A 17,439-nucleotide genomic window follows, 5' to 3' on the forward strand; every position below is an offset into this window, starting at 1 on the left:
CACTGCAGATAAGGTTCAGGCAGAGGCCAGCATGGGATGGGCTTGGATCTTGATCTGTGAGTAGCCACGGAAGGTTTCTGAGCAGGGGAAGGGGAGGTCTGTGGTGACATTAGAAAGAGCCCTCTGTGGCCTTATTTATGGTACATGAGACTGGTGCCTGGAAGGCAAGGTGAGGGCCTGGGGGGCAGGACCTGGGTGGGGAGGGTGACGTCTGAGCTGGAACAGGGGCCAAAGGTCAAGATGGGGGATGGGGAAGGGAGAGGTGGAGAAAGAAGGGACCAGACTAGACCACCAGATGGAGGCAGGAGGCAAAAGTAACCCATTCTCTCTTAACCTTAGACCCAATGCGGTGAGAGCATGCGCTATATTCACGCCTGACCTTTCCATCCCAGACACTGGAGGCCAGTCGCCCTGTGCTCAAAATGATGTCGGAGGGTCCACAGGTCTAGGGATGTGGGCTGTTTCTGGAATGGATTTGGAAGGAATCATCTTTCTTGTGCATCTGGAGGTCTGAGATATCCCTACCATGATCACCCACGAAGCGTTGGTGCAGAAAGATCCGTGTGAAACCCAGATAGTCCCAATGGAGCCAGTGGGAGGCGTTCTGGGAAGAAAGAAATCTTTTTGCAAAGCAAGGAGCTCTTTAGGAACAAGCATTGACACCCTCTCTTTAATCCTCCAAGTATAAGTGGAACCTCTTAGTCTGTTTCCCAGAGTCAGGGGTAATTTGAGGCCCCCAGATGAGGCTAGAACCATCACCAGATCCCGGAATATCCTCAGGGAGTACTGGTGGGCCAGTACCTGGGGTAAGGCCACCTCCACTGTACCAGAGCTGCTTAGTGAATTCCTGGAAACTCACCCTTCTCTGCACCTAAATCCCACTCTTCCCTGATCCTCAACTAAGCCCACAGAAGCTCTTGAGGCAATCTTTCCTGTCCAAGCCCTCCAGTCTGGTGGTTCTTTAATTTTTTAAACACTGTGACCCTTGACTCAGCATATAAGTTCAGCTTGAGCAGATGAGGTGTCAGTTTCACTCTTGCATCCCGGCTGGAGAGCCAAGCACAGACCGAGAGGCTGTACCAAGGAGCTGGGTTTCCAGGGATGCCTGGGCCAGACCAATACCCTCACTCAGTGTGTTGCACACTCTCTGTCATTTGAAGCCTCGTGCAGCTTCAGAAATCCCACCAGGTGGCCTCACTCTCAGACCCATCTCATCATTCACACACGGCCACGCAGCCAAGCACACAGACTGGGAACCCCAGTCTCAGCCAACTACTCACCATCTTAGACCCACAGCATCAAAATCACGGAGACTTACCAAGATTTCTCCCAATCACAGACACATCAGCAAGCTTATTGCCACACACATCCACCCACAGACACACTCACCATCTTTCTGAAACGAGACCTGTTCAAGGTGGCCACTTGTGCCCCTGCATCCTCTCCCCTTGGATGCTCATAGAAGCACCCACCCACCCTCTCTCCACCTTCACTCCTGTTCTGTTACCCCAGGCTATGCACAGAGGCCAGCCCAGTGGCCAACTGGCTTCCCCCACTCTGCCACCCAGTCCCACCATCACTCACAGGCAGCAGGGCTGGCCCAGGATGTCCCGTCTCCCTGTTGAACTCAGTTGCTAGGCAGTATTGTGCCCATCCCGGGGTCCAATTGGTTGCCCCTCCCCTGCCAGAGGCCGCCTTTGGGACATGGGTTCTGTCTCCAAACAGGACACGAGATTGCAGGCCTCAGGCCCTACTCAGCCACCCACCTAGGTTGATAGTGTGCTCTTGTCTTGGATCCAGGCCAGGCTGTCTTTTCGCCCCACAAATCCCCCTTGGCCATTTGGGGACCCGGAAGAGCGAGACCATTAAAGAGCCCTGGCCCCCTGTCCACACCTTGAACCTCTCTTTCCCAAGGTCAGTTCCTTCCCCAGGTCAGGATATCCCCTCTGGGACTTGGGCCCACCTGCCTCCCTTGGCCCTCCACACCCCGCCCCTCAGCAACTGCATCTCTCATTTTCACCACATCAGCCTTTTTTGTTTGCTGGGTTGGTTTTGTTAAGGCTTGGTGTGTGGGTGAGGCGGGGGTGGGGGCTGCACTTTCATTTGTCTTCGGACAAGTCCCGCCTCTTCCAGCTGTCCAGAATGTACTTGAGAAGGAGGCCAAGCTTCTGCCGGGCCGAGAGCGGGACTTCCTCGCTGTTCCCCTCCCCAGACCCCCGCTTTTCCACGCTATTGTCACCAGCCGCCTCCAGGCTGACCTCAGTCTGGGGCTCATCCTCCTCCAGGGCCTTGATGCGAACCCGCTGGGCGTCCTCGGCCATCTCGTTGAGGCAGCCCTGGAGCATGGTGTAGACGGTGCCGAAGCTGATGCCTCCAGCCACCAGCGTACCGAACACAGGGATGCCCTTCTCAAAGGCCCGGGCCACCCGCATGGCACCGTCGGAAGACTGCGAGTAGAGCCGCAGGACAGTCTCAGGGGAGACCTCGTTGGCCAGCGGGGAGCGTATGACCGAGCGCAGGTCCCCGGCCTGTTTGCCCACCTGCTCCGCCAGCTTGGCCAGCGAGTCGTCGTCCAGGCCAAAGCTGCGATGGTAGCCGCGCAGCGAGCGGATGAGCAGCGCGTCGTCATAGGCAGCCGCCAGCCCGGGCACCGGCAGAGCCTGGATGACGCCCGACACCAGGGCCGTCTTGAGCACCTGCTCCTGGAGCATGTCCTTCTTCTTCTGCAGGGCCTCCAGTGAGATGTCGGGCAGAGACAGCAGGCCGGCGTGGCGCCGGTGCGCGGGCAGGTCGTGCTCCCAGGTGGACACGAGCAGCGGAAAGTCGTAGCGCACGGGCGAGAGGTTGGACACGAGGAAGATGCGGGGATCGCTCACGCCAGCCCCGCGCAGCCGCTCGGCGCAGTGCTCGCGGATCTCCTGCAGGACCACCGCCTCGCTGAAGCCCGAGGGCCGCTGCGTGCGCGTGGCCGCCAGGTCCTCGTCCACCTTGGTGCGCACGAAGTAGAACTTCTTACCCTGGCGCAGGATCTCGGAGGCCAGGCGGATCTCCACGGCGCCGCAGCGGCGCGGGGACACCAGCAGGAAGAAGTCATAGCGGCCAAAGTCCACCTGCTTCAGGTACTTGTCGGCGGGGCAGCCGGGAGAGCCGGCCCCTGGCAGGTCCCACAGGGTCACGTCTGGAAACTGTGGGTGCGGGTAGGGCGAGGGCTGCATTGTGGTCTCCACGACGCCGGTGAGAGCCGCGCCGGGGTCTTCGGCTCCCAGGCCGCGGAGGGCGTTGATCAGGGACGACTTGCCGGCGCCTGACTCGCCTGTGACGCCCACCTCCAGCCTGATGCTCTCCGAGGAGGCCAGCAGCTCCCGGAGGCGGGAGGCAGCCTGGGGGATGTCGCCCGACTCGAAGGCGGTGCGCAGGGCTTCCAGCTCTTCCTTGGCCATCAGTATGGTGGTCTCTTCCTCCCCGGGCACCGCTGGCAACTTGGAAGTAGCCATGGTGACCAGCGGTTCAGCGGCGCGGGGGCTGTGGGAGAGTCACGGACTGACGCAGGATCCTCAGCGTCTGCGGGGGAGGGGTGGGAAGGGAGCAGTTCACGCCTCCTGGGCCTTGGCATGAGGCAAAGAGAGAGAGACACCAGGGGTAGAAAGGAAGTCCCTCGAGAACCCCACAGCCCTCTCCTCCTTAAAAACCTGGGGTGCATTTTGGACGGGGGTGGGGGTGGGGTGGGGGCTTTGGAGTCTGGCAGGCTCCGGTTCACATCCCATTTCCACGGCTAACTTGCTGTGTGACCTGGGGTAAAATGAGGCACTCTCTGAGCCTTTTTGCTTCTCTGCTAGTGACTGACCAGCTTCTGAGGCGCTAAGGAGTCTCTGGGATAATCTAGGAATGGGGACCGTTTTATGGGCAACTTGTGACCCGTGCGGTCACACAGGGCCCCAGACTTAGAAGGCCCAGCTCTTGGCTTAAAGCTCTACTGACACTGACTGAAATTTCTAAATATCTGAAGCTTGGTCCTTCAATTTACATAGTCAGGACTGCAAAGGAAGGGACTTCAGCCCCGTTCCTGGGCCCAGGCAGAGAGCGACTGCGTTCCTGCTGCTGCGATTGGGAGCAACGTGAAGTGATGGCAAAGCAGACCCAGACCCTGGAGCCAGGCTGCCTAGGACCTAGCCCCAGCTCTGCCACTGAAGGGCTGAGTGACTAGGGGCGAGTTCCTTAACTCTGCCTCACTAGCCTCATCTGTAAGATCATAAGGATCATGATAGCAAACCACCTCCCGGGGCTGTTGAGAATGAAATGGGTTCATAGACAGCACTTAAAATTGTGCCTGACCCAGAGCAGGTGGTCTGTGCTATCAGCATTGTTGTCATTATTATGATCATGATGAACAGTCCTGGCTGTGATGTTCCTGCCCTCTCTGAGCCTCAGCTGCAGGGTCTGCACCCTGGAAGATAACCTTGCCCACCCTGTGGGGCTGCTGTGACCATCATGAGGGCCATCATCTGTCTGTCCCTAGGTCATCTTTGGAGACGTTCTTGGGTTCAGCTGGTGGAGGTGCCTGCGTCGGGGAGACCCCCACACCAGGCATCTCATTAAACACCGAGCCCTGCACGGCAGGCCATGCTCGGCCAAGTCCCCTCCCACCTCCCGGAGCCGTCATGATGGTCTCTCCTGGGATCCCATTCTCCTCACCTTAGAGCTTCCCTGGCCCTCCCTCTTCCTGGTCACACTCTCTTCTTGTCCATCGCCTCTAAAATACACTTCCTCATTGACTAAGGCTCTTCAGGGAACCCTGGGAGAGACGCTCAGGTCAGGGATCATTGTCCCAATCAGATGGAGACGAACTGAGACTCAGATTAGAAAAGTGATGTCCCCGCTTAGAGGCAGAGCCAGGACTCAAACCCAGGTCCCTCCGAAGAGCTGCTCTCCCTTCAGCCATGTGTCTTTGCCTCCCTTCTCGTCTCCTTGGCTGCCCCCATCCCCACAGCCATCCCCAACGCCATCCCCACCCCTTGCAGAAAAAGGTTCTTATTCCTTTGTTCCCGCCAGGTCTGATTCCCTATCCCAGGCAGGGGTATTTCCCCCGGGCTCCACCTAGTCCCTCCTGCACCCCGGGCATGGCCTGGGTAGAGAAGTGGGAGATCCTGGGTCCCACTGCAAGGGGTGGACAGCCAGTGGCCACTGGGTGGAATTAGTGCTGAGGGAGCTGGGATTGGGATTGGACACAGCTGCCTTGGCTGACCCAAGGGGCCCAGCTGGAGAGCTCTGCTCTCGGGGGGACTCACCTGCTCTGCAGGCTCTCCCTCTCCCCTCACACTCTCCCCGCTGGTGGGGTCTCCTCCCTGTTAGCCCAAGGCCAGGGCCCGTTGCTAGGACCCATTATAATAGCAAGCTGCAGCTTATTGGCCAGCCAGCCCTAGTGCAATAATGTGAGTGATGTCAGGGGGCGGGGTCCCATGGTGGGGCAGGGACCCCACCCCCAGCTGCTCACTTGGTTGGTCTCACTGGGCCCCCAGTCCCCCACCAGAGACCCAGAGAGATCTTTCTGACACCAAGACTTATTCAAACCTGGTAGTGGTCTCCATCATCCCCAGGACAAAGTCCCAGCTCAGCAGCCTGGCATCTGAGGACCTGGCCCTGCTGGCCACTCCACCCTCTATTTCTCCTCCATCCCAGAACTCAGTTTCCCAAACAAGTCATGCACTTTCCCTTCTCTGCACTATCTACTCACCTACCCACCTCACCAAAGGTTGTGCATGCCCCAGGGGTGGTGATTGAGCTCAGCCAGCCCTGGCTGGGATGAGAGGGAACATTGGCGAGAGGCCAGCATGACCCTGCCTGGCCCTGGCCAGGATTCGTGGCCCATGGTGGCGGTGGGGCAGTGCCCACACCCCAATTCAGTATCTGGTTTCCAGGCTCCCTGACCCTGGCCTTCCTTCTGCCCTGGAATTTGAACATCCTCTCCTCCCCAGCCCCCAGCCCATCCTTCTAATCCCAACTCAGGTGCTGACTCTTCCAGGACACCTTCCTCCATTCTGCTTTCTGTCTCCTCGGCTTCCTCAAGACCATTACAAATGGCATCAGTGGGATAAGGAGGGAGATGGAAGTAGGAAGAGATGTGAATGAGAAAAGAGAGGGATGGGGTGTGGGGGAGGGTGTAGCTCAACTAGGAGAACGCATGCTTAGCACAGCCAAGGTCCTGGGTTTGATCCCCAGTACCTCCCCCAAACATAAATAAATGAATAAACCTAATTACCTGCCCCTCCAAAAAAGAGAGAGAGAGAGAGAGAGAGAAGAGAGCTGAGGTGGGAAAGAGACTCCCAGGAAAAAAACAGAGGGAGAGTCAGGCAGGAGAACACAGTGAATGAGAGACCAGCTCAGAGACGGAACAGACTCAGAGTCAGAGAGCCGGGACCCTAGGGATGGGATTGAGATGCACACAGAGAAGGAGCTGAAGTTCTAGAGACCAAGATACCCGAACCCCAGCCACAGGGGACTCCCCCAGCTCCCCTCAGTTCTGGCCCCATCTCTGCAGCTTCTAAGCCTCCCCTGGACCCTCTGGCCCTTTTGTAACTGTCTCCACACTGCCTTGCCTCCTGGCCTCCTCTCTGCCCAAGCCTTCCTCCACCCCCATTTCCTGCGATGTAACCCGAGGTCCCTGCTACTCAAAGGATTTTCCTGAAGGATTCGAAGCTTAGTTCTGGAAAGGAGCCTCCAAAAACAGCTGAGGAGAAAGTGGATGCCCAGAAGGGGAAGAGACTAGCTCATGGCCACACTGAGAATGGGGAAGAGTAGTCTGCTGATTACAGAACACAGCATCCTTAAACCATAGTCAAGAGGGAAACGCAGACCAGCAATCACGCAGATTCATTCACATCCTCGCTGACGGACGCAAATGCAGAGACCCTGAGATTGCAAAATAGTTTCAGACATTCCCAGGCAGCAAACACACAGACCGGGTTTCCTCCCCGCCAAATTCACAGACACACACCTCTAGCCCACGAGGGAAAGCAAGGACACAGATCCTCAAATACAGAGTCATTACGGAAACACCAAACTTAGACAAACATGATGCAACAGCCTTGCAAACCACCCACATTCAGGCGCTCACAGACCTCCAGACCAGAAGAGACACGATGACACACAGGCAATAAATATGGATGGCATCTCTAGAAACCCACCAGGTCCATTCATTCTCCTCCAGCTCCTGATCCCATGTGCCCAGACATGAGCCAGGGCCCCAGAAGTGCATCAGGACAGGTTCTGCCCATGGGGGCTCCATGTCGGAGGAAAAGGGGGTGGTCACAGCTCAGTGTGACTGTGTGCCAAGACAGCTGCAGGGCATCAGCACAGACGCACCTGATACCAGCTGGCATGCTGCCAGGGGTTTTTCTCTCAGCTCCTGAGAGCGCCAGCCAGGGACGCTGCACCCATGCCTGTCTGCCAAGCCTCCTCTCCTCTCTTCACTCATCAAACATTCAGCATCTCTCCAGGCCCTGTCCTGGGCTGGGTGCTGGGAACGCAGCAATGTCCCAGACAGCTCTGGGCTCTGCCCCCACAGGACTCAGAGATTTATCCCCAGACAGTGGAGGCCCAGAGTCAGCTGGACTGGAATGGGGAACACTGGAGGTCTGTGGGAGCACAAAGGGGCCACCTGACCCAGCTCAGGGGTCAAGGAGAGCTTCCTGGAGGAGGAGGCATCTGAGCTGAGATCTGAAGGATGAGTAGGAGTGAACCATGGCCTGCCAGGGAGTTGCCTCCCAGGCTAAGGCACCAGCCCGTGCAAAGAAGCTGAGTTGAGAGAGAGAGAGCGAGAGAGAGAGAGAGAGAGCTCATTTGCCCAATAATTCACTGAGTCATTCCACAAACATCTGTTTAGACCCGACTCTAGGCCAGTCCCTGTGCTGGTCCAGATGTATGATTCACATTCATCTCTGCTCCCACAGACCTCCTGGGCTGGTGGGGCTGCTGATGTGATCACACTCTAGGGCCCAGTGTTCCCTTACTGAGCATTTAGGATGCGCCAGGTGTGGGTGTGAAGCCTGTCACAAGGAGTGACTCATCTAACCAGGGCTAGAATTCTGATTTCCCACCTGTCTTCCCAAGACAGACACAAAACCCAGGAGCTGAGCTGAGGGGAGACAGACACACGAGATGAACACATCTTCCCATCATCCACTCCTTCCACCAGTTTGCTCCCCAGTTCACCCAAACTGAGGTGCCACTGGTTGTCAGATGCATCATTTTCTATCCCACTAATAAGTGGGGGGGATACTGCCAATAAAATTCTATTTCCTTTTATCACTTAAAATGTTTATTTTACACTTACTGTGAGAGCTCTTTGTAGACTTAGAAAATATGGATTTTTATCATATACCACTCATGTGTTGTATCTAGGAATGCTCTTTGACACTATGATATTTTTGTTTATTATCTACATCTTCCCAAAAATATAAGTTCCATGAAGGCAAAGGCCATCTGTATCTTATTGTCTTGTCTGTGTCAACTAAGAAAATGCAAGGGATGTGAACTGGCTCAGCTGTACCTACAAGCAGAGTCCGGCTCCGTGGAGTCACTCCTGCCCCTGAGCCATGGACAGCCGTGCTGTTGCACACCACGAGTCCTCTGTCCTCCACTGGGGAGCAGTCGTGAAGCAATTCAAAGCAGCTGTATTATCACATCCAGGTGGTGACAGCTACGAAACCATGGCTGCCTGGCTGATGGCGATTGTAAGGTGCCATCGACCGTGACTCTTCCTGATTTCAGACTTGCTAAAATGCGGCAGAAGGTAGGAGGCACATCACAGAATCAATGAAGGTGCTTCCCAAGTGTCTACTTGGCGTCTGCTAGTCCAGGAACACAGCAGTGATGGAGATGGTACTTCCTGTATTTGCTGTAGCTACGGCTGCCAACTATCTCTCCCCTCTCTGTAGACACAGGCTGCTCTTCCCATCAAGAGAGAGGGTCTCTATGCTCTCCGGAACCTGAGCCGGTCTTGTGACTTGCTGTGATCAACAGAATGTAGCAGAAATGACATTCTGGGATTTCCACAGCCAGACTTTAAGAAGGCAGCTTCTGCTTTCTCCTCCTCAGAGCCCTGGGCTACAACGTAGAGGTCCTGCTACCCTGCTGGAGAGACCCCGTGGAGCAGACAGAGGCCACGTGGAGATGAGCCTGAAGCCATCAGGGACATTCCAGCCACGGCTGAGCTCCAGCTGAATGCAGCCATAGGAATCACCCCAGCTGACACCACATGGAAGTAGCAGGACCTTCTGGCTGAGCCCCGCCAACCCACAGACTTGTGAGAAATAACAAGTTTTAGGTCACTAAATAGCCAAGTGATTTGGGGGAGGGAGTGTGCTATTTTTGAGAGTGGTCCGGGAAAGCCTGTCTGAGAAGGTGACATTCCATTTGAGCAGAGATCTGAATGAAGTAAGGAAACAAACCCCGTGGGCATCAGGAGGAAGAGGATTCCAGGCAGAGGGCATGGAAGTGCAAAGGTCCTGAGGCAGAAGTGAGCCTGGTGTGTCCAGGAAGGATCACGGTGGCTGGTACGGAGGGAAATGAGTGACGAGGGGTTGAGTTCGAGGAGATGAGGCCTGAGAGGTGACCTGGCCCCAGATATCATGACAGCCCACAGTGAGGATTTTACACCTTTCACCTGTGGGGGGAACCAAAGGCTTTTCCGGGAGTGTCATGATTATTTCAGTAGAAATGTACAATAAAATTAAAGTCTCTGTCCAGGTTGGCCCCACCCCCACCCCCAAAGTCCCCTTCTTCCCGCTGCAGACTCCAGAGTCATGGTCATTCATTCAATGACCGCTTCCGCCTGCAAGCATTTCCTGAACACCTGCCACGGGCTGCTGGCTCAGCGACGTGGATCATATCCTGGCCCCATCCGTGGGGGATTCAGTCCCACAGAAACATCTCCTTCCTTCCTTATCCCTGCCTTGCCACCCCAGGCTCTTCCGCACCCACACCTCAGGGCAGGCATTCTCTAGACAGGCCATGTCCGGGAGCAGAAAGAAAGGGGTTCTGGGAGTCAAATGCATATCCTGGCTGCATGATCCAAAGGGGATCCTCTTCCCCAGTAATAATAGTAAAGGCTCCTGGTTACTTGGACCGAACTTTTACCACATGTGCTCTTCTGATTTCTCTGCTTGTATCAACTCTTTCAACCCTCACATCAGTTCTATAAGTAGAAACCATCATTACCACATTTCACCAACGGGAAAGCTGAGGTCTAGATACTCACCCAAGGTCACAAAACTAGTAACTGGTTAGGCTGGCTTTTAAGCCAAGACAGACAGGTCTTAGCAGAAAGCAGAGACTTTCTCAGCTGTGAGATGCGTCTCTAAGGTTCGAGTCCCTGAATTTTGGCTGCCATCCAGGTAATGAGCAGTACCTGGTATAGTCCCTTCCAAGGAGATCCAAGGGCAATCTTTGCTCTTAGTGACTGAAACATTAGTTTGGAGACTCATAGCCAGATATCTGAAGAAACTAGAAGTATTCAGGATCCAGTCCAGTTTAGAGGTATATAGCAAAACCTCAGAGACCATACAGGATTGGATTATAGACAAAGATGCAAACATAATTTCTCTCTCTATAGTTGCTCCCATTTTTATCAAAGATACAGAGTAAAATTAAATTTATTTGCATTAAACTTGGCCTGATTATTTACATAAATTTACATAAATGCAGCAAGAATAGTGATTGATCATATAAGCTCTTTTTAAATCTGTTTTTTTTGGAACTTTTGTGAGGAATCTCAGATGGAACTCTTAAAAACCTCTCAAGGCCAGGAAGCCAAGCCCAAGTTCAAGCAGTTCCTGAAAGTTGTCTTGTCCTATCTGAGTCTAAGCATATCTCACTTGAATATGATATTCCAGTTAAAGCCTTGGTCACACAGTCAATGTTTCTAATTGTCCCATTACAAGGAGAATAGGTTTTTCTTGAACTTTTGTAAATAACTATATCGCCATAAAAATAATACTCAAAAATTTCCAAATTTGAGGGAGATCAAGTAGAGAGAGAAAGTGAATGTTTAATTTTTGTTTACAAAGGTGTACTTTGTCAAATTGTTAAGCCATAGATAGCTTAAGAGGAAAGATTTCCTTAAATATGAGAAAACAAAACATTAAAGAACTGTATTATTTCAAACAAAAAGTGATTTTCAACATTATAATCATCCTCCTCAGTTCATTCAGTCCTATGTAATGAATGCTTGTTCTGCTTGAATCCAGTTTTTTCTTTAGTTCTGGAAATTCTTACCTAGGTCACTTTTATGATCTTAAAGTTAGCAGAAACTTGTACTTGTCAAAAGTCCTTTCCTGGAATCGCTTTGAATAGGAAGTGCTTTTGCAGGAATGCTTTTGTAAAAGCACCTGAATAAAACAATAACTGTTTATAAAAGAGAAAGGACTCAAAAATGGCAATGGCTAGGGCTCTGATGAGAGAGAGTTCAGTATAGTGCAACTGACAAGGAAATTTGGTTATTTCTGAAACACACATTTTAAGACAGTAACTAGAATTATGACCGAAAATATCATACCAGGACATATCAGAATGTTAGGAAGTCATACAATTTCTAGAACACACATTAATAATATTCACCCATGCAATATAACCTAAGAAGGTTTACTGTCACTTATTTGACAATGTTTCCCATGCCATTTAACATGCCAAATTAGCCTAGTAAGTTTAATATCTACTTTTTAATAAAGGGAATGAATCTTTTAAGATGTTCCAGAGGCCCTCTGGAAACTCCCAAAGTTACTTTCAGGTCAAAAAGATTTTATTTAGAATTTTATTTGGGGGAAGTTTGTCAAAAAAAACATCAAAAGGTTTTGGATACTTGACTAAATTGGATCACAGATTATCATGCAATGACACTTGCCTACTTCACCAAAGTAACAAAAAGATTTCAAAGGCAAATATAGAAGGTTACATAGTTCTGAGCAAAACTTAGCTCTTTAAATATTAAGAAGTTTCTGTTTTTCTAAGGAATCAGAGATCTGATTAAGATCACATGAAGCAGAGGAAATAATTTTAATAAAACACAAAATCTTTGCTTTCTAGGCATATTACTTAACAAGTAAAAAGCAGTACTTTGTACTGTTGAATTAATGACCCCTGGATACCCCCACCTCCGTTCTTTCTATTATTCTGTACAACGTTAGTTATTCCTCACTGCTCCTGCCTCAGGGCCTTTGTCTCTGCCGTTCCCTCTGCCTGGAATGCCCCCAGCTGGTTCCCCAGACATCTGCATGGCCCTCCCTACAGCCCCATCAGGTCTGTACTCAGCTGTCACCTCACCGAGGCCTCCTCACCTGCCCTGTACATAAGTGCACTCCTTTAGCAGTGGTCCCCACTCCTCTTCCCTGCACTGTTTGCTCCAGAGTACTCATCACCGTCTCGAATACCCTATGAGAGGTTTATCATCTTCCTCCCCCACGAAAACATAATCTTCCTGGGAGCTGGGGATTTTGTTTACTATGTGTGTCCAGGGTCTAGAACTGTGCTTGGTGCATAGCACGGTGATCAATAAATAGTGGTTAAATGAATGCGGGGTGAATTGTTTCAGTTCTTTTAGTTGGACTTTCTATTACTGTCAGCTGAGAGCAAATAGTTCCTGGCATTCTGCCTCCTGTGAGTTCCCCAGCTTTACCTCTCTGCTCAATCCTTTGGGTCCAATGCTTGCTCTAAAATGATGCTCACTCGAGACTGAGCATTTGATCTTATGCCCATCCTGGCTCCCAAGCATTGTCATCTGCACGTCCCCTCGGATCCCAGAACTCCCAGAAGAGACAGCAGACCATATAAGGGGCTCCAGAGTATGATGTCAGAAAAAGGAAACCCAAAGCACACGGCATTGTGGGATGCGATTCATTCAGATTTGGTTACAACTGGGAGATTAAGTCCAGACTGAGGAGAGCCCATGGTGGGAGTGGAATGGGCCACTCTAAAAGCCTGGGGGCTTGGGTGTGCATTTGGTCCTCAAGCTCTGCCTTGGCTGCCCAGGACTTTGCTAGACCCTGAAGAGGAAGACAGAGGCAGGAGTTGTTTCCCAGTGCTGGCGAGAAGAGACACAACCCTAGCCAGAGGGAGTATCCTGGTGTTGGGGACCCCCTACTTTGTGGAAGGATGCTTAGTCTTTGGGGCCCCCAACCTGAAGGAGAACGTGTAACCATGACAGCAACTCTACTATGAGGAAGAAAATCAGCCTAGTCTGAGGGGGGAGGTATAGCCTCTGGGGTCCGGGTGTGAGGACAGAGGACTAGCCTTAAGGAAGCCCTTCATCTAAGGGAGGAGGCTCACTCCTGGTTTTTTACTTTCTCACCAGAATCTTCCAGGCCCCTAGAAATGCCCCAGTATAGATCAGAGCGCCATCTAGCCGAACAACAAGCGGGGTTCGGGGACGGGGAGGATGGTTGGGGTGCGAGGGCTCAAGAGAGGGCCGCGATGCCCAGCGCGACCACCAGCAGAGGCAGGGCGATGGGGGCGCCGGGAGCCGCGCCCGAGTAGCACTCGGAGTCCATGACCGCGCGTTGACTGGAGCTGCAGACCAGCGGGTGCGCCAGCCGGCAGCCGGGGAGCTCGGGAAACCCCTCGTTGTCGCACAGGTCGCTCGTGCCTCATCCGCCCAAGCTGAAGTTCCCGCCGCCTGCGGAGACGCGCGTGGGGACCGGGACGTGAGGATGCGCGCGGGCAGGTGTCCCCCCTGCACGGGAGCGCCTGGCACACGTGCGTCACCACTGGCACCATCTCCGCGTCGCCATCCCCGCGTTGCCATCCCCAGACGCCGGGGTTTTTTCCAAACCAAGCAGATTTTCCTGCAACTCCTTCCAGCCCCACGGGGTCTCCTGCGTAAAAGACTTTGTCACATGGAAAGGCACACATGGGACCGGGCCAACCTCGGAGGGAATGTAAGGCCCTCAAATCCATGTCCTTCGGGAAAACTCACCAGGAATGTTCTGATTTTTGAGCTGCGACTGGTCCCGGCCGTGCCTTCAGTTCTTACTCTTTACACCTTACACTTATGTTCCAGATGTTCTTTTACTTGTGTTCAATATTAATGAAAACTATGACACCTGGAGGCCACGCTGCACCACACATTCCTCCAGCTGGTTTCCCAACTATTTTCTGTGCCTCTCAGGGCCGTATATGACATAGTAAATACGATAGGATGTGATCTGTTTATGTATAAAGGTAAATATACAAATGTAACTAGTTTACTGAGGATTTGATGGGGAATGTGAAAGTGAAATAGCCTTATTTTGCCAACAGTAAAACACTTCATCACAATTGGTTATTTTTAGGTCAGTTATCTTTTAAGGATGTGTGGAAATACTTAGGGTTGAGTCATAGGATACCTGAGTGTGTATTCAAAATCAGATGGGGCCAGGGTGGAGATGAAACAGGATCGGCTATGATAATTACTGGAGCTGGATGAAGGGTACGTGGGACTTACTAAATGGTTCATTCTTTTATTTATCTTTGAATTTCTCCAGAATACAAAATTGAGAAAGAAATGTTAGTGTCACGGCATGGTCTATATTTATCTCCTCTTGCCCTGAACTGGAGTACACTTCCTCAAAGAGCCGTGTTTGTGAGTCACTGTCCCACACCCACCCACACACACATATACACAAGTGCACACACATGCACACAGGCACGTCTCAATCACATACAGCACCCACGATGCCCCCAGAGGCTCAAACAATCTGCACAAACACACCCAGGTTCCCTGCTGACACATCACCCCTCTAAGGAAACACACACACACACAATACACACATCCCACTGTACACACAAACCCAAGTTCCCCGACACATCCATCTCTGGACAGTGATTGACTGAAGGTCTGTCCATGTAAGCCTTACACACACGTAACAGTCATCACCACTAAGATTGAATGTTGTCAGTTCCAAGACGCATATTCCCATCCTCCCAACGCACATACACTTTAACATTTCTGAATAGAGCTGCCTTCCTGTCTTCCCATCAATGTCATTTTAATGGAGGTACTGGGGATTGAACCCATGTGCTCTACCACTCAGCTAGACCCTACCCCTGCAAGGATATCATTTTAGATTCACTGAAACACCATACATAGCCCTCACTATGTTCTAGAATTATGCTGTTCAATACAGTAGCCACTAGCTGCATGTGGCTATTGAGTGCTTGCCATGTGGCTGGTTTAAACTGGGACATGGAGATGGGGGATGGCTCATTGGTAGAGTGTATGCTTAGCATGCAGGAGGTCCTGGGTTCTAATCCCCAGTACCTCCATCAAAATAAATAAACAAACAAACAAACAAACAAACTAGGACATTCTGTGAGTGTAAAATCCACACCAGATTTCAAAGACTTAGTAGGAAAAACTGAATAAGATATCTCATTTATAATTTCTTATATCATTTGCATGTTGAAATAACTGTTGGATATATTGGTTAAATAAAGTGTACTATTAAATAAAGTTTACCTGTTACTTTTTCATACGGCTACTTGAAAATTTTTAATTACACACGTGAACATTGTATTTCTTCTGGGCAGCACTCATCTAGAAGATTAATGGATGATCTTATTTAATTTTCACAACAGTCTTATGGATAAGAGACTCTAATTATCCCCTTTCTCAGATGGGGAGATTGAGGCACAGAGAAAGGAAATCCCCAGCCTAAGGTGATCCAGCTCATAAGATCTAGGATTTGCACCCAAGCAGTCTGGCCCCAGAATCTTGCTTTATGCCCTCTGCTACATCACTGCTCTCATAAGCTCACTTCCTCCTCCCAAAACCCTGGAGGTGTGCTTCCACCACTCCCATTTATCAGGAGAGAAAACTGAGGCTCAGAGAGGTGAAGTTACTTATCTTGGGCCACACAGAGTGAATGATAGAGATGAACTCCCAAACCCAGGCATGCCTGGATCCAAACCCAGTACACTCAGGCTCAATCACGCCCACCTTACCTTCTTCCAACACCAGGTTCATCTGGACACACTCAGTCTCCCCGCTGGGACACTGAATGTAGAAGGAGTGGTTGCAGGGCCCTGAGTGGCCCCCAGGACACGTAGGACACAAGAACATACTCAGGGTTCTTGAGGCTGGCAGAGTGGCTGTATAGGGGAGCGTGGTCAGAAGGGAGGAGTCTCAGGACCTCCCAGGGCCCTTCGTGCACTCATGGGCTCTACTACAGAGGAATTAATGATCTTAATGGTCTCTCCCACCGAGACGGGGTCAGGGTGCCTTAGGGCAGCTTGGTTGGGGAATGGGGGTTGAGTGCCTGCCCTCCTCAACCCAGGACAAACTCTCCTCCAAAGTCACCCCACCACCTCCTTGGCCACCCATCTGCCTGCTTTCTGGTGGCAACATACCGAGAGGAGGGGGGCTCTTGGCAGTTGCCTTGACAACAGGTAATGTTGATCCAGAAGCCAAAGCCAATGCTGTACGTCGAGGTAGAGATGAAGTTGTCAAATGTGCAGTCACTGGAGGCCACGCAGGAATAATTTGTCCAAGCAACAGAGTTATCTTTGCCTAAGGCTGGAGAGATATGGAGGGCAAGGGGAGAAGTAGTCATGAGCCACCCCCCAGCTGAGCTCCCTAAATCCCTCTGGATGCCATTGTTGGCATTCATTCTGCCTGAGAAGCACTGAGATGCATTAGGTGCCCTCCAATGCACTTGCTGACATTGTTCATCAAGACACATGGTTCAGAAAGTCTTCCTTTCCCTGACAAGGCTGCTCTGTACCTGTAATCTCTCCCTAACCGGTCTGTGAGTCCTGCATGGGCTTAGCCAGGAACTTCTCTAGAACCCCAGAAATGCCCAGCACTGGGTCTGGTACATGATCCTTACTATTCCTCCTTGTCTGGAATTCCTATTTCTCCCATTCATGTGCCTCTTGGAATTTATACCAGAGAAGAGCTGGTTTCAGTTCAACTCCTCATCCCATTTACAGAAGATCCAGCTTTTCCCTTTATGGAACAGACTGACAGGGGACTTGGGGACTCCCTGGTCAGAATGTTTCAGTAGATGCAGACTTTTGCATGCTGTTTTTGCAACATGACTTTACCACTCCCAGGTTAAGAGGTGGAATCAATTTCCTCACCCCTGAGCTGGCCTTGTGACTTGTTCTGATCAGTAGACTGTGCAGAAGTGACAGTATGACAGTTCTCGGCTTATCTCTCTTTTTTTTTTAATTTATTTCCTTTGTTTTTTTTTTTTTAAATAGAGGCACTGAGGATAGAACCCAGCGCCTCATGCATGCTAAGCATGCACTGTATCACTGGGCTATTACCCTCCCCACTCCCAGGCTTGTCTCTTAAGAAGCAGATGGTTCCACTTCTTTCTCCTCAGAAGCTAACTGCCATCTTGTAAGGAAACTCAACTAGGTTACAGACATGGAGAGAGGCCCCAGAAGGTAAGAGGCTCTATCGAACAT

At 51.5% G+C, this 17,439-nt stretch overlaps 1 protein-coding gene across 2 annotated transcripts; it reads right to left on the reverse strand.

The window, feature by feature from the left end:
• Nucleotides 1-2,010: 2,010 nt before the first annotated feature.
• Nucleotides 2,011-5,376, reverse strand: LOC102524949 (interferon-inducible GTPase 5). Of its 2 annotated transcripts, XM_072968770.1 has the most exons (3): nt 5,286-5,370; nt 4,693-4,792; nt 2,011-3,561 (listed from the first exon to the last, which is right to left on the reverse strand). In XM_072968770.1, exon 3 carries the CDS (start codon nt 3,492-3,494, stop codon nt 2,100-2,102), a length of 1,395 nt encoding a protein of 464 aa, XP_072824871.1. In that variant the 5' UTR covers nt 3,495-3,561; nt 4,693-4,792; nt 5,286-5,370; the 3' UTR covers nt 2,011-2,099. The 2 variants fall into 2 exon arrangements, with proteins under 2 accessions (XP_072824871.1, XP_031537712.1); XM_031681852.2 differs by lacking the exon at nt 4,693-4,792 and having other exon boundaries at nt 5,286-5,376.
• Between the last annotated feature and the right edge of the window lie 12,063 nt (nt 5,377-17,439).

This window comes from Vicugna pacos, chromosome 9, assembly GCF_048564905.1.
Source record: "Vicugna pacos chromosome 9, VicPac4, whole genome shotgun sequence".
NCBI lineage: Eukaryota > Metazoa > Chordata > Mammalia > Artiodactyla > Camelidae > Vicugna > Vicugna pacos.

Excerpts from the sequence above, each read along its gene's own strand:
- LOC102524949 (XM_031681852.2), bottom strand. The coding sequence starts at position 3,494 with ATGGCTACTTCCAAGTTGCCAGCGGTGCCCGGGGAGGAAGAGACCACC.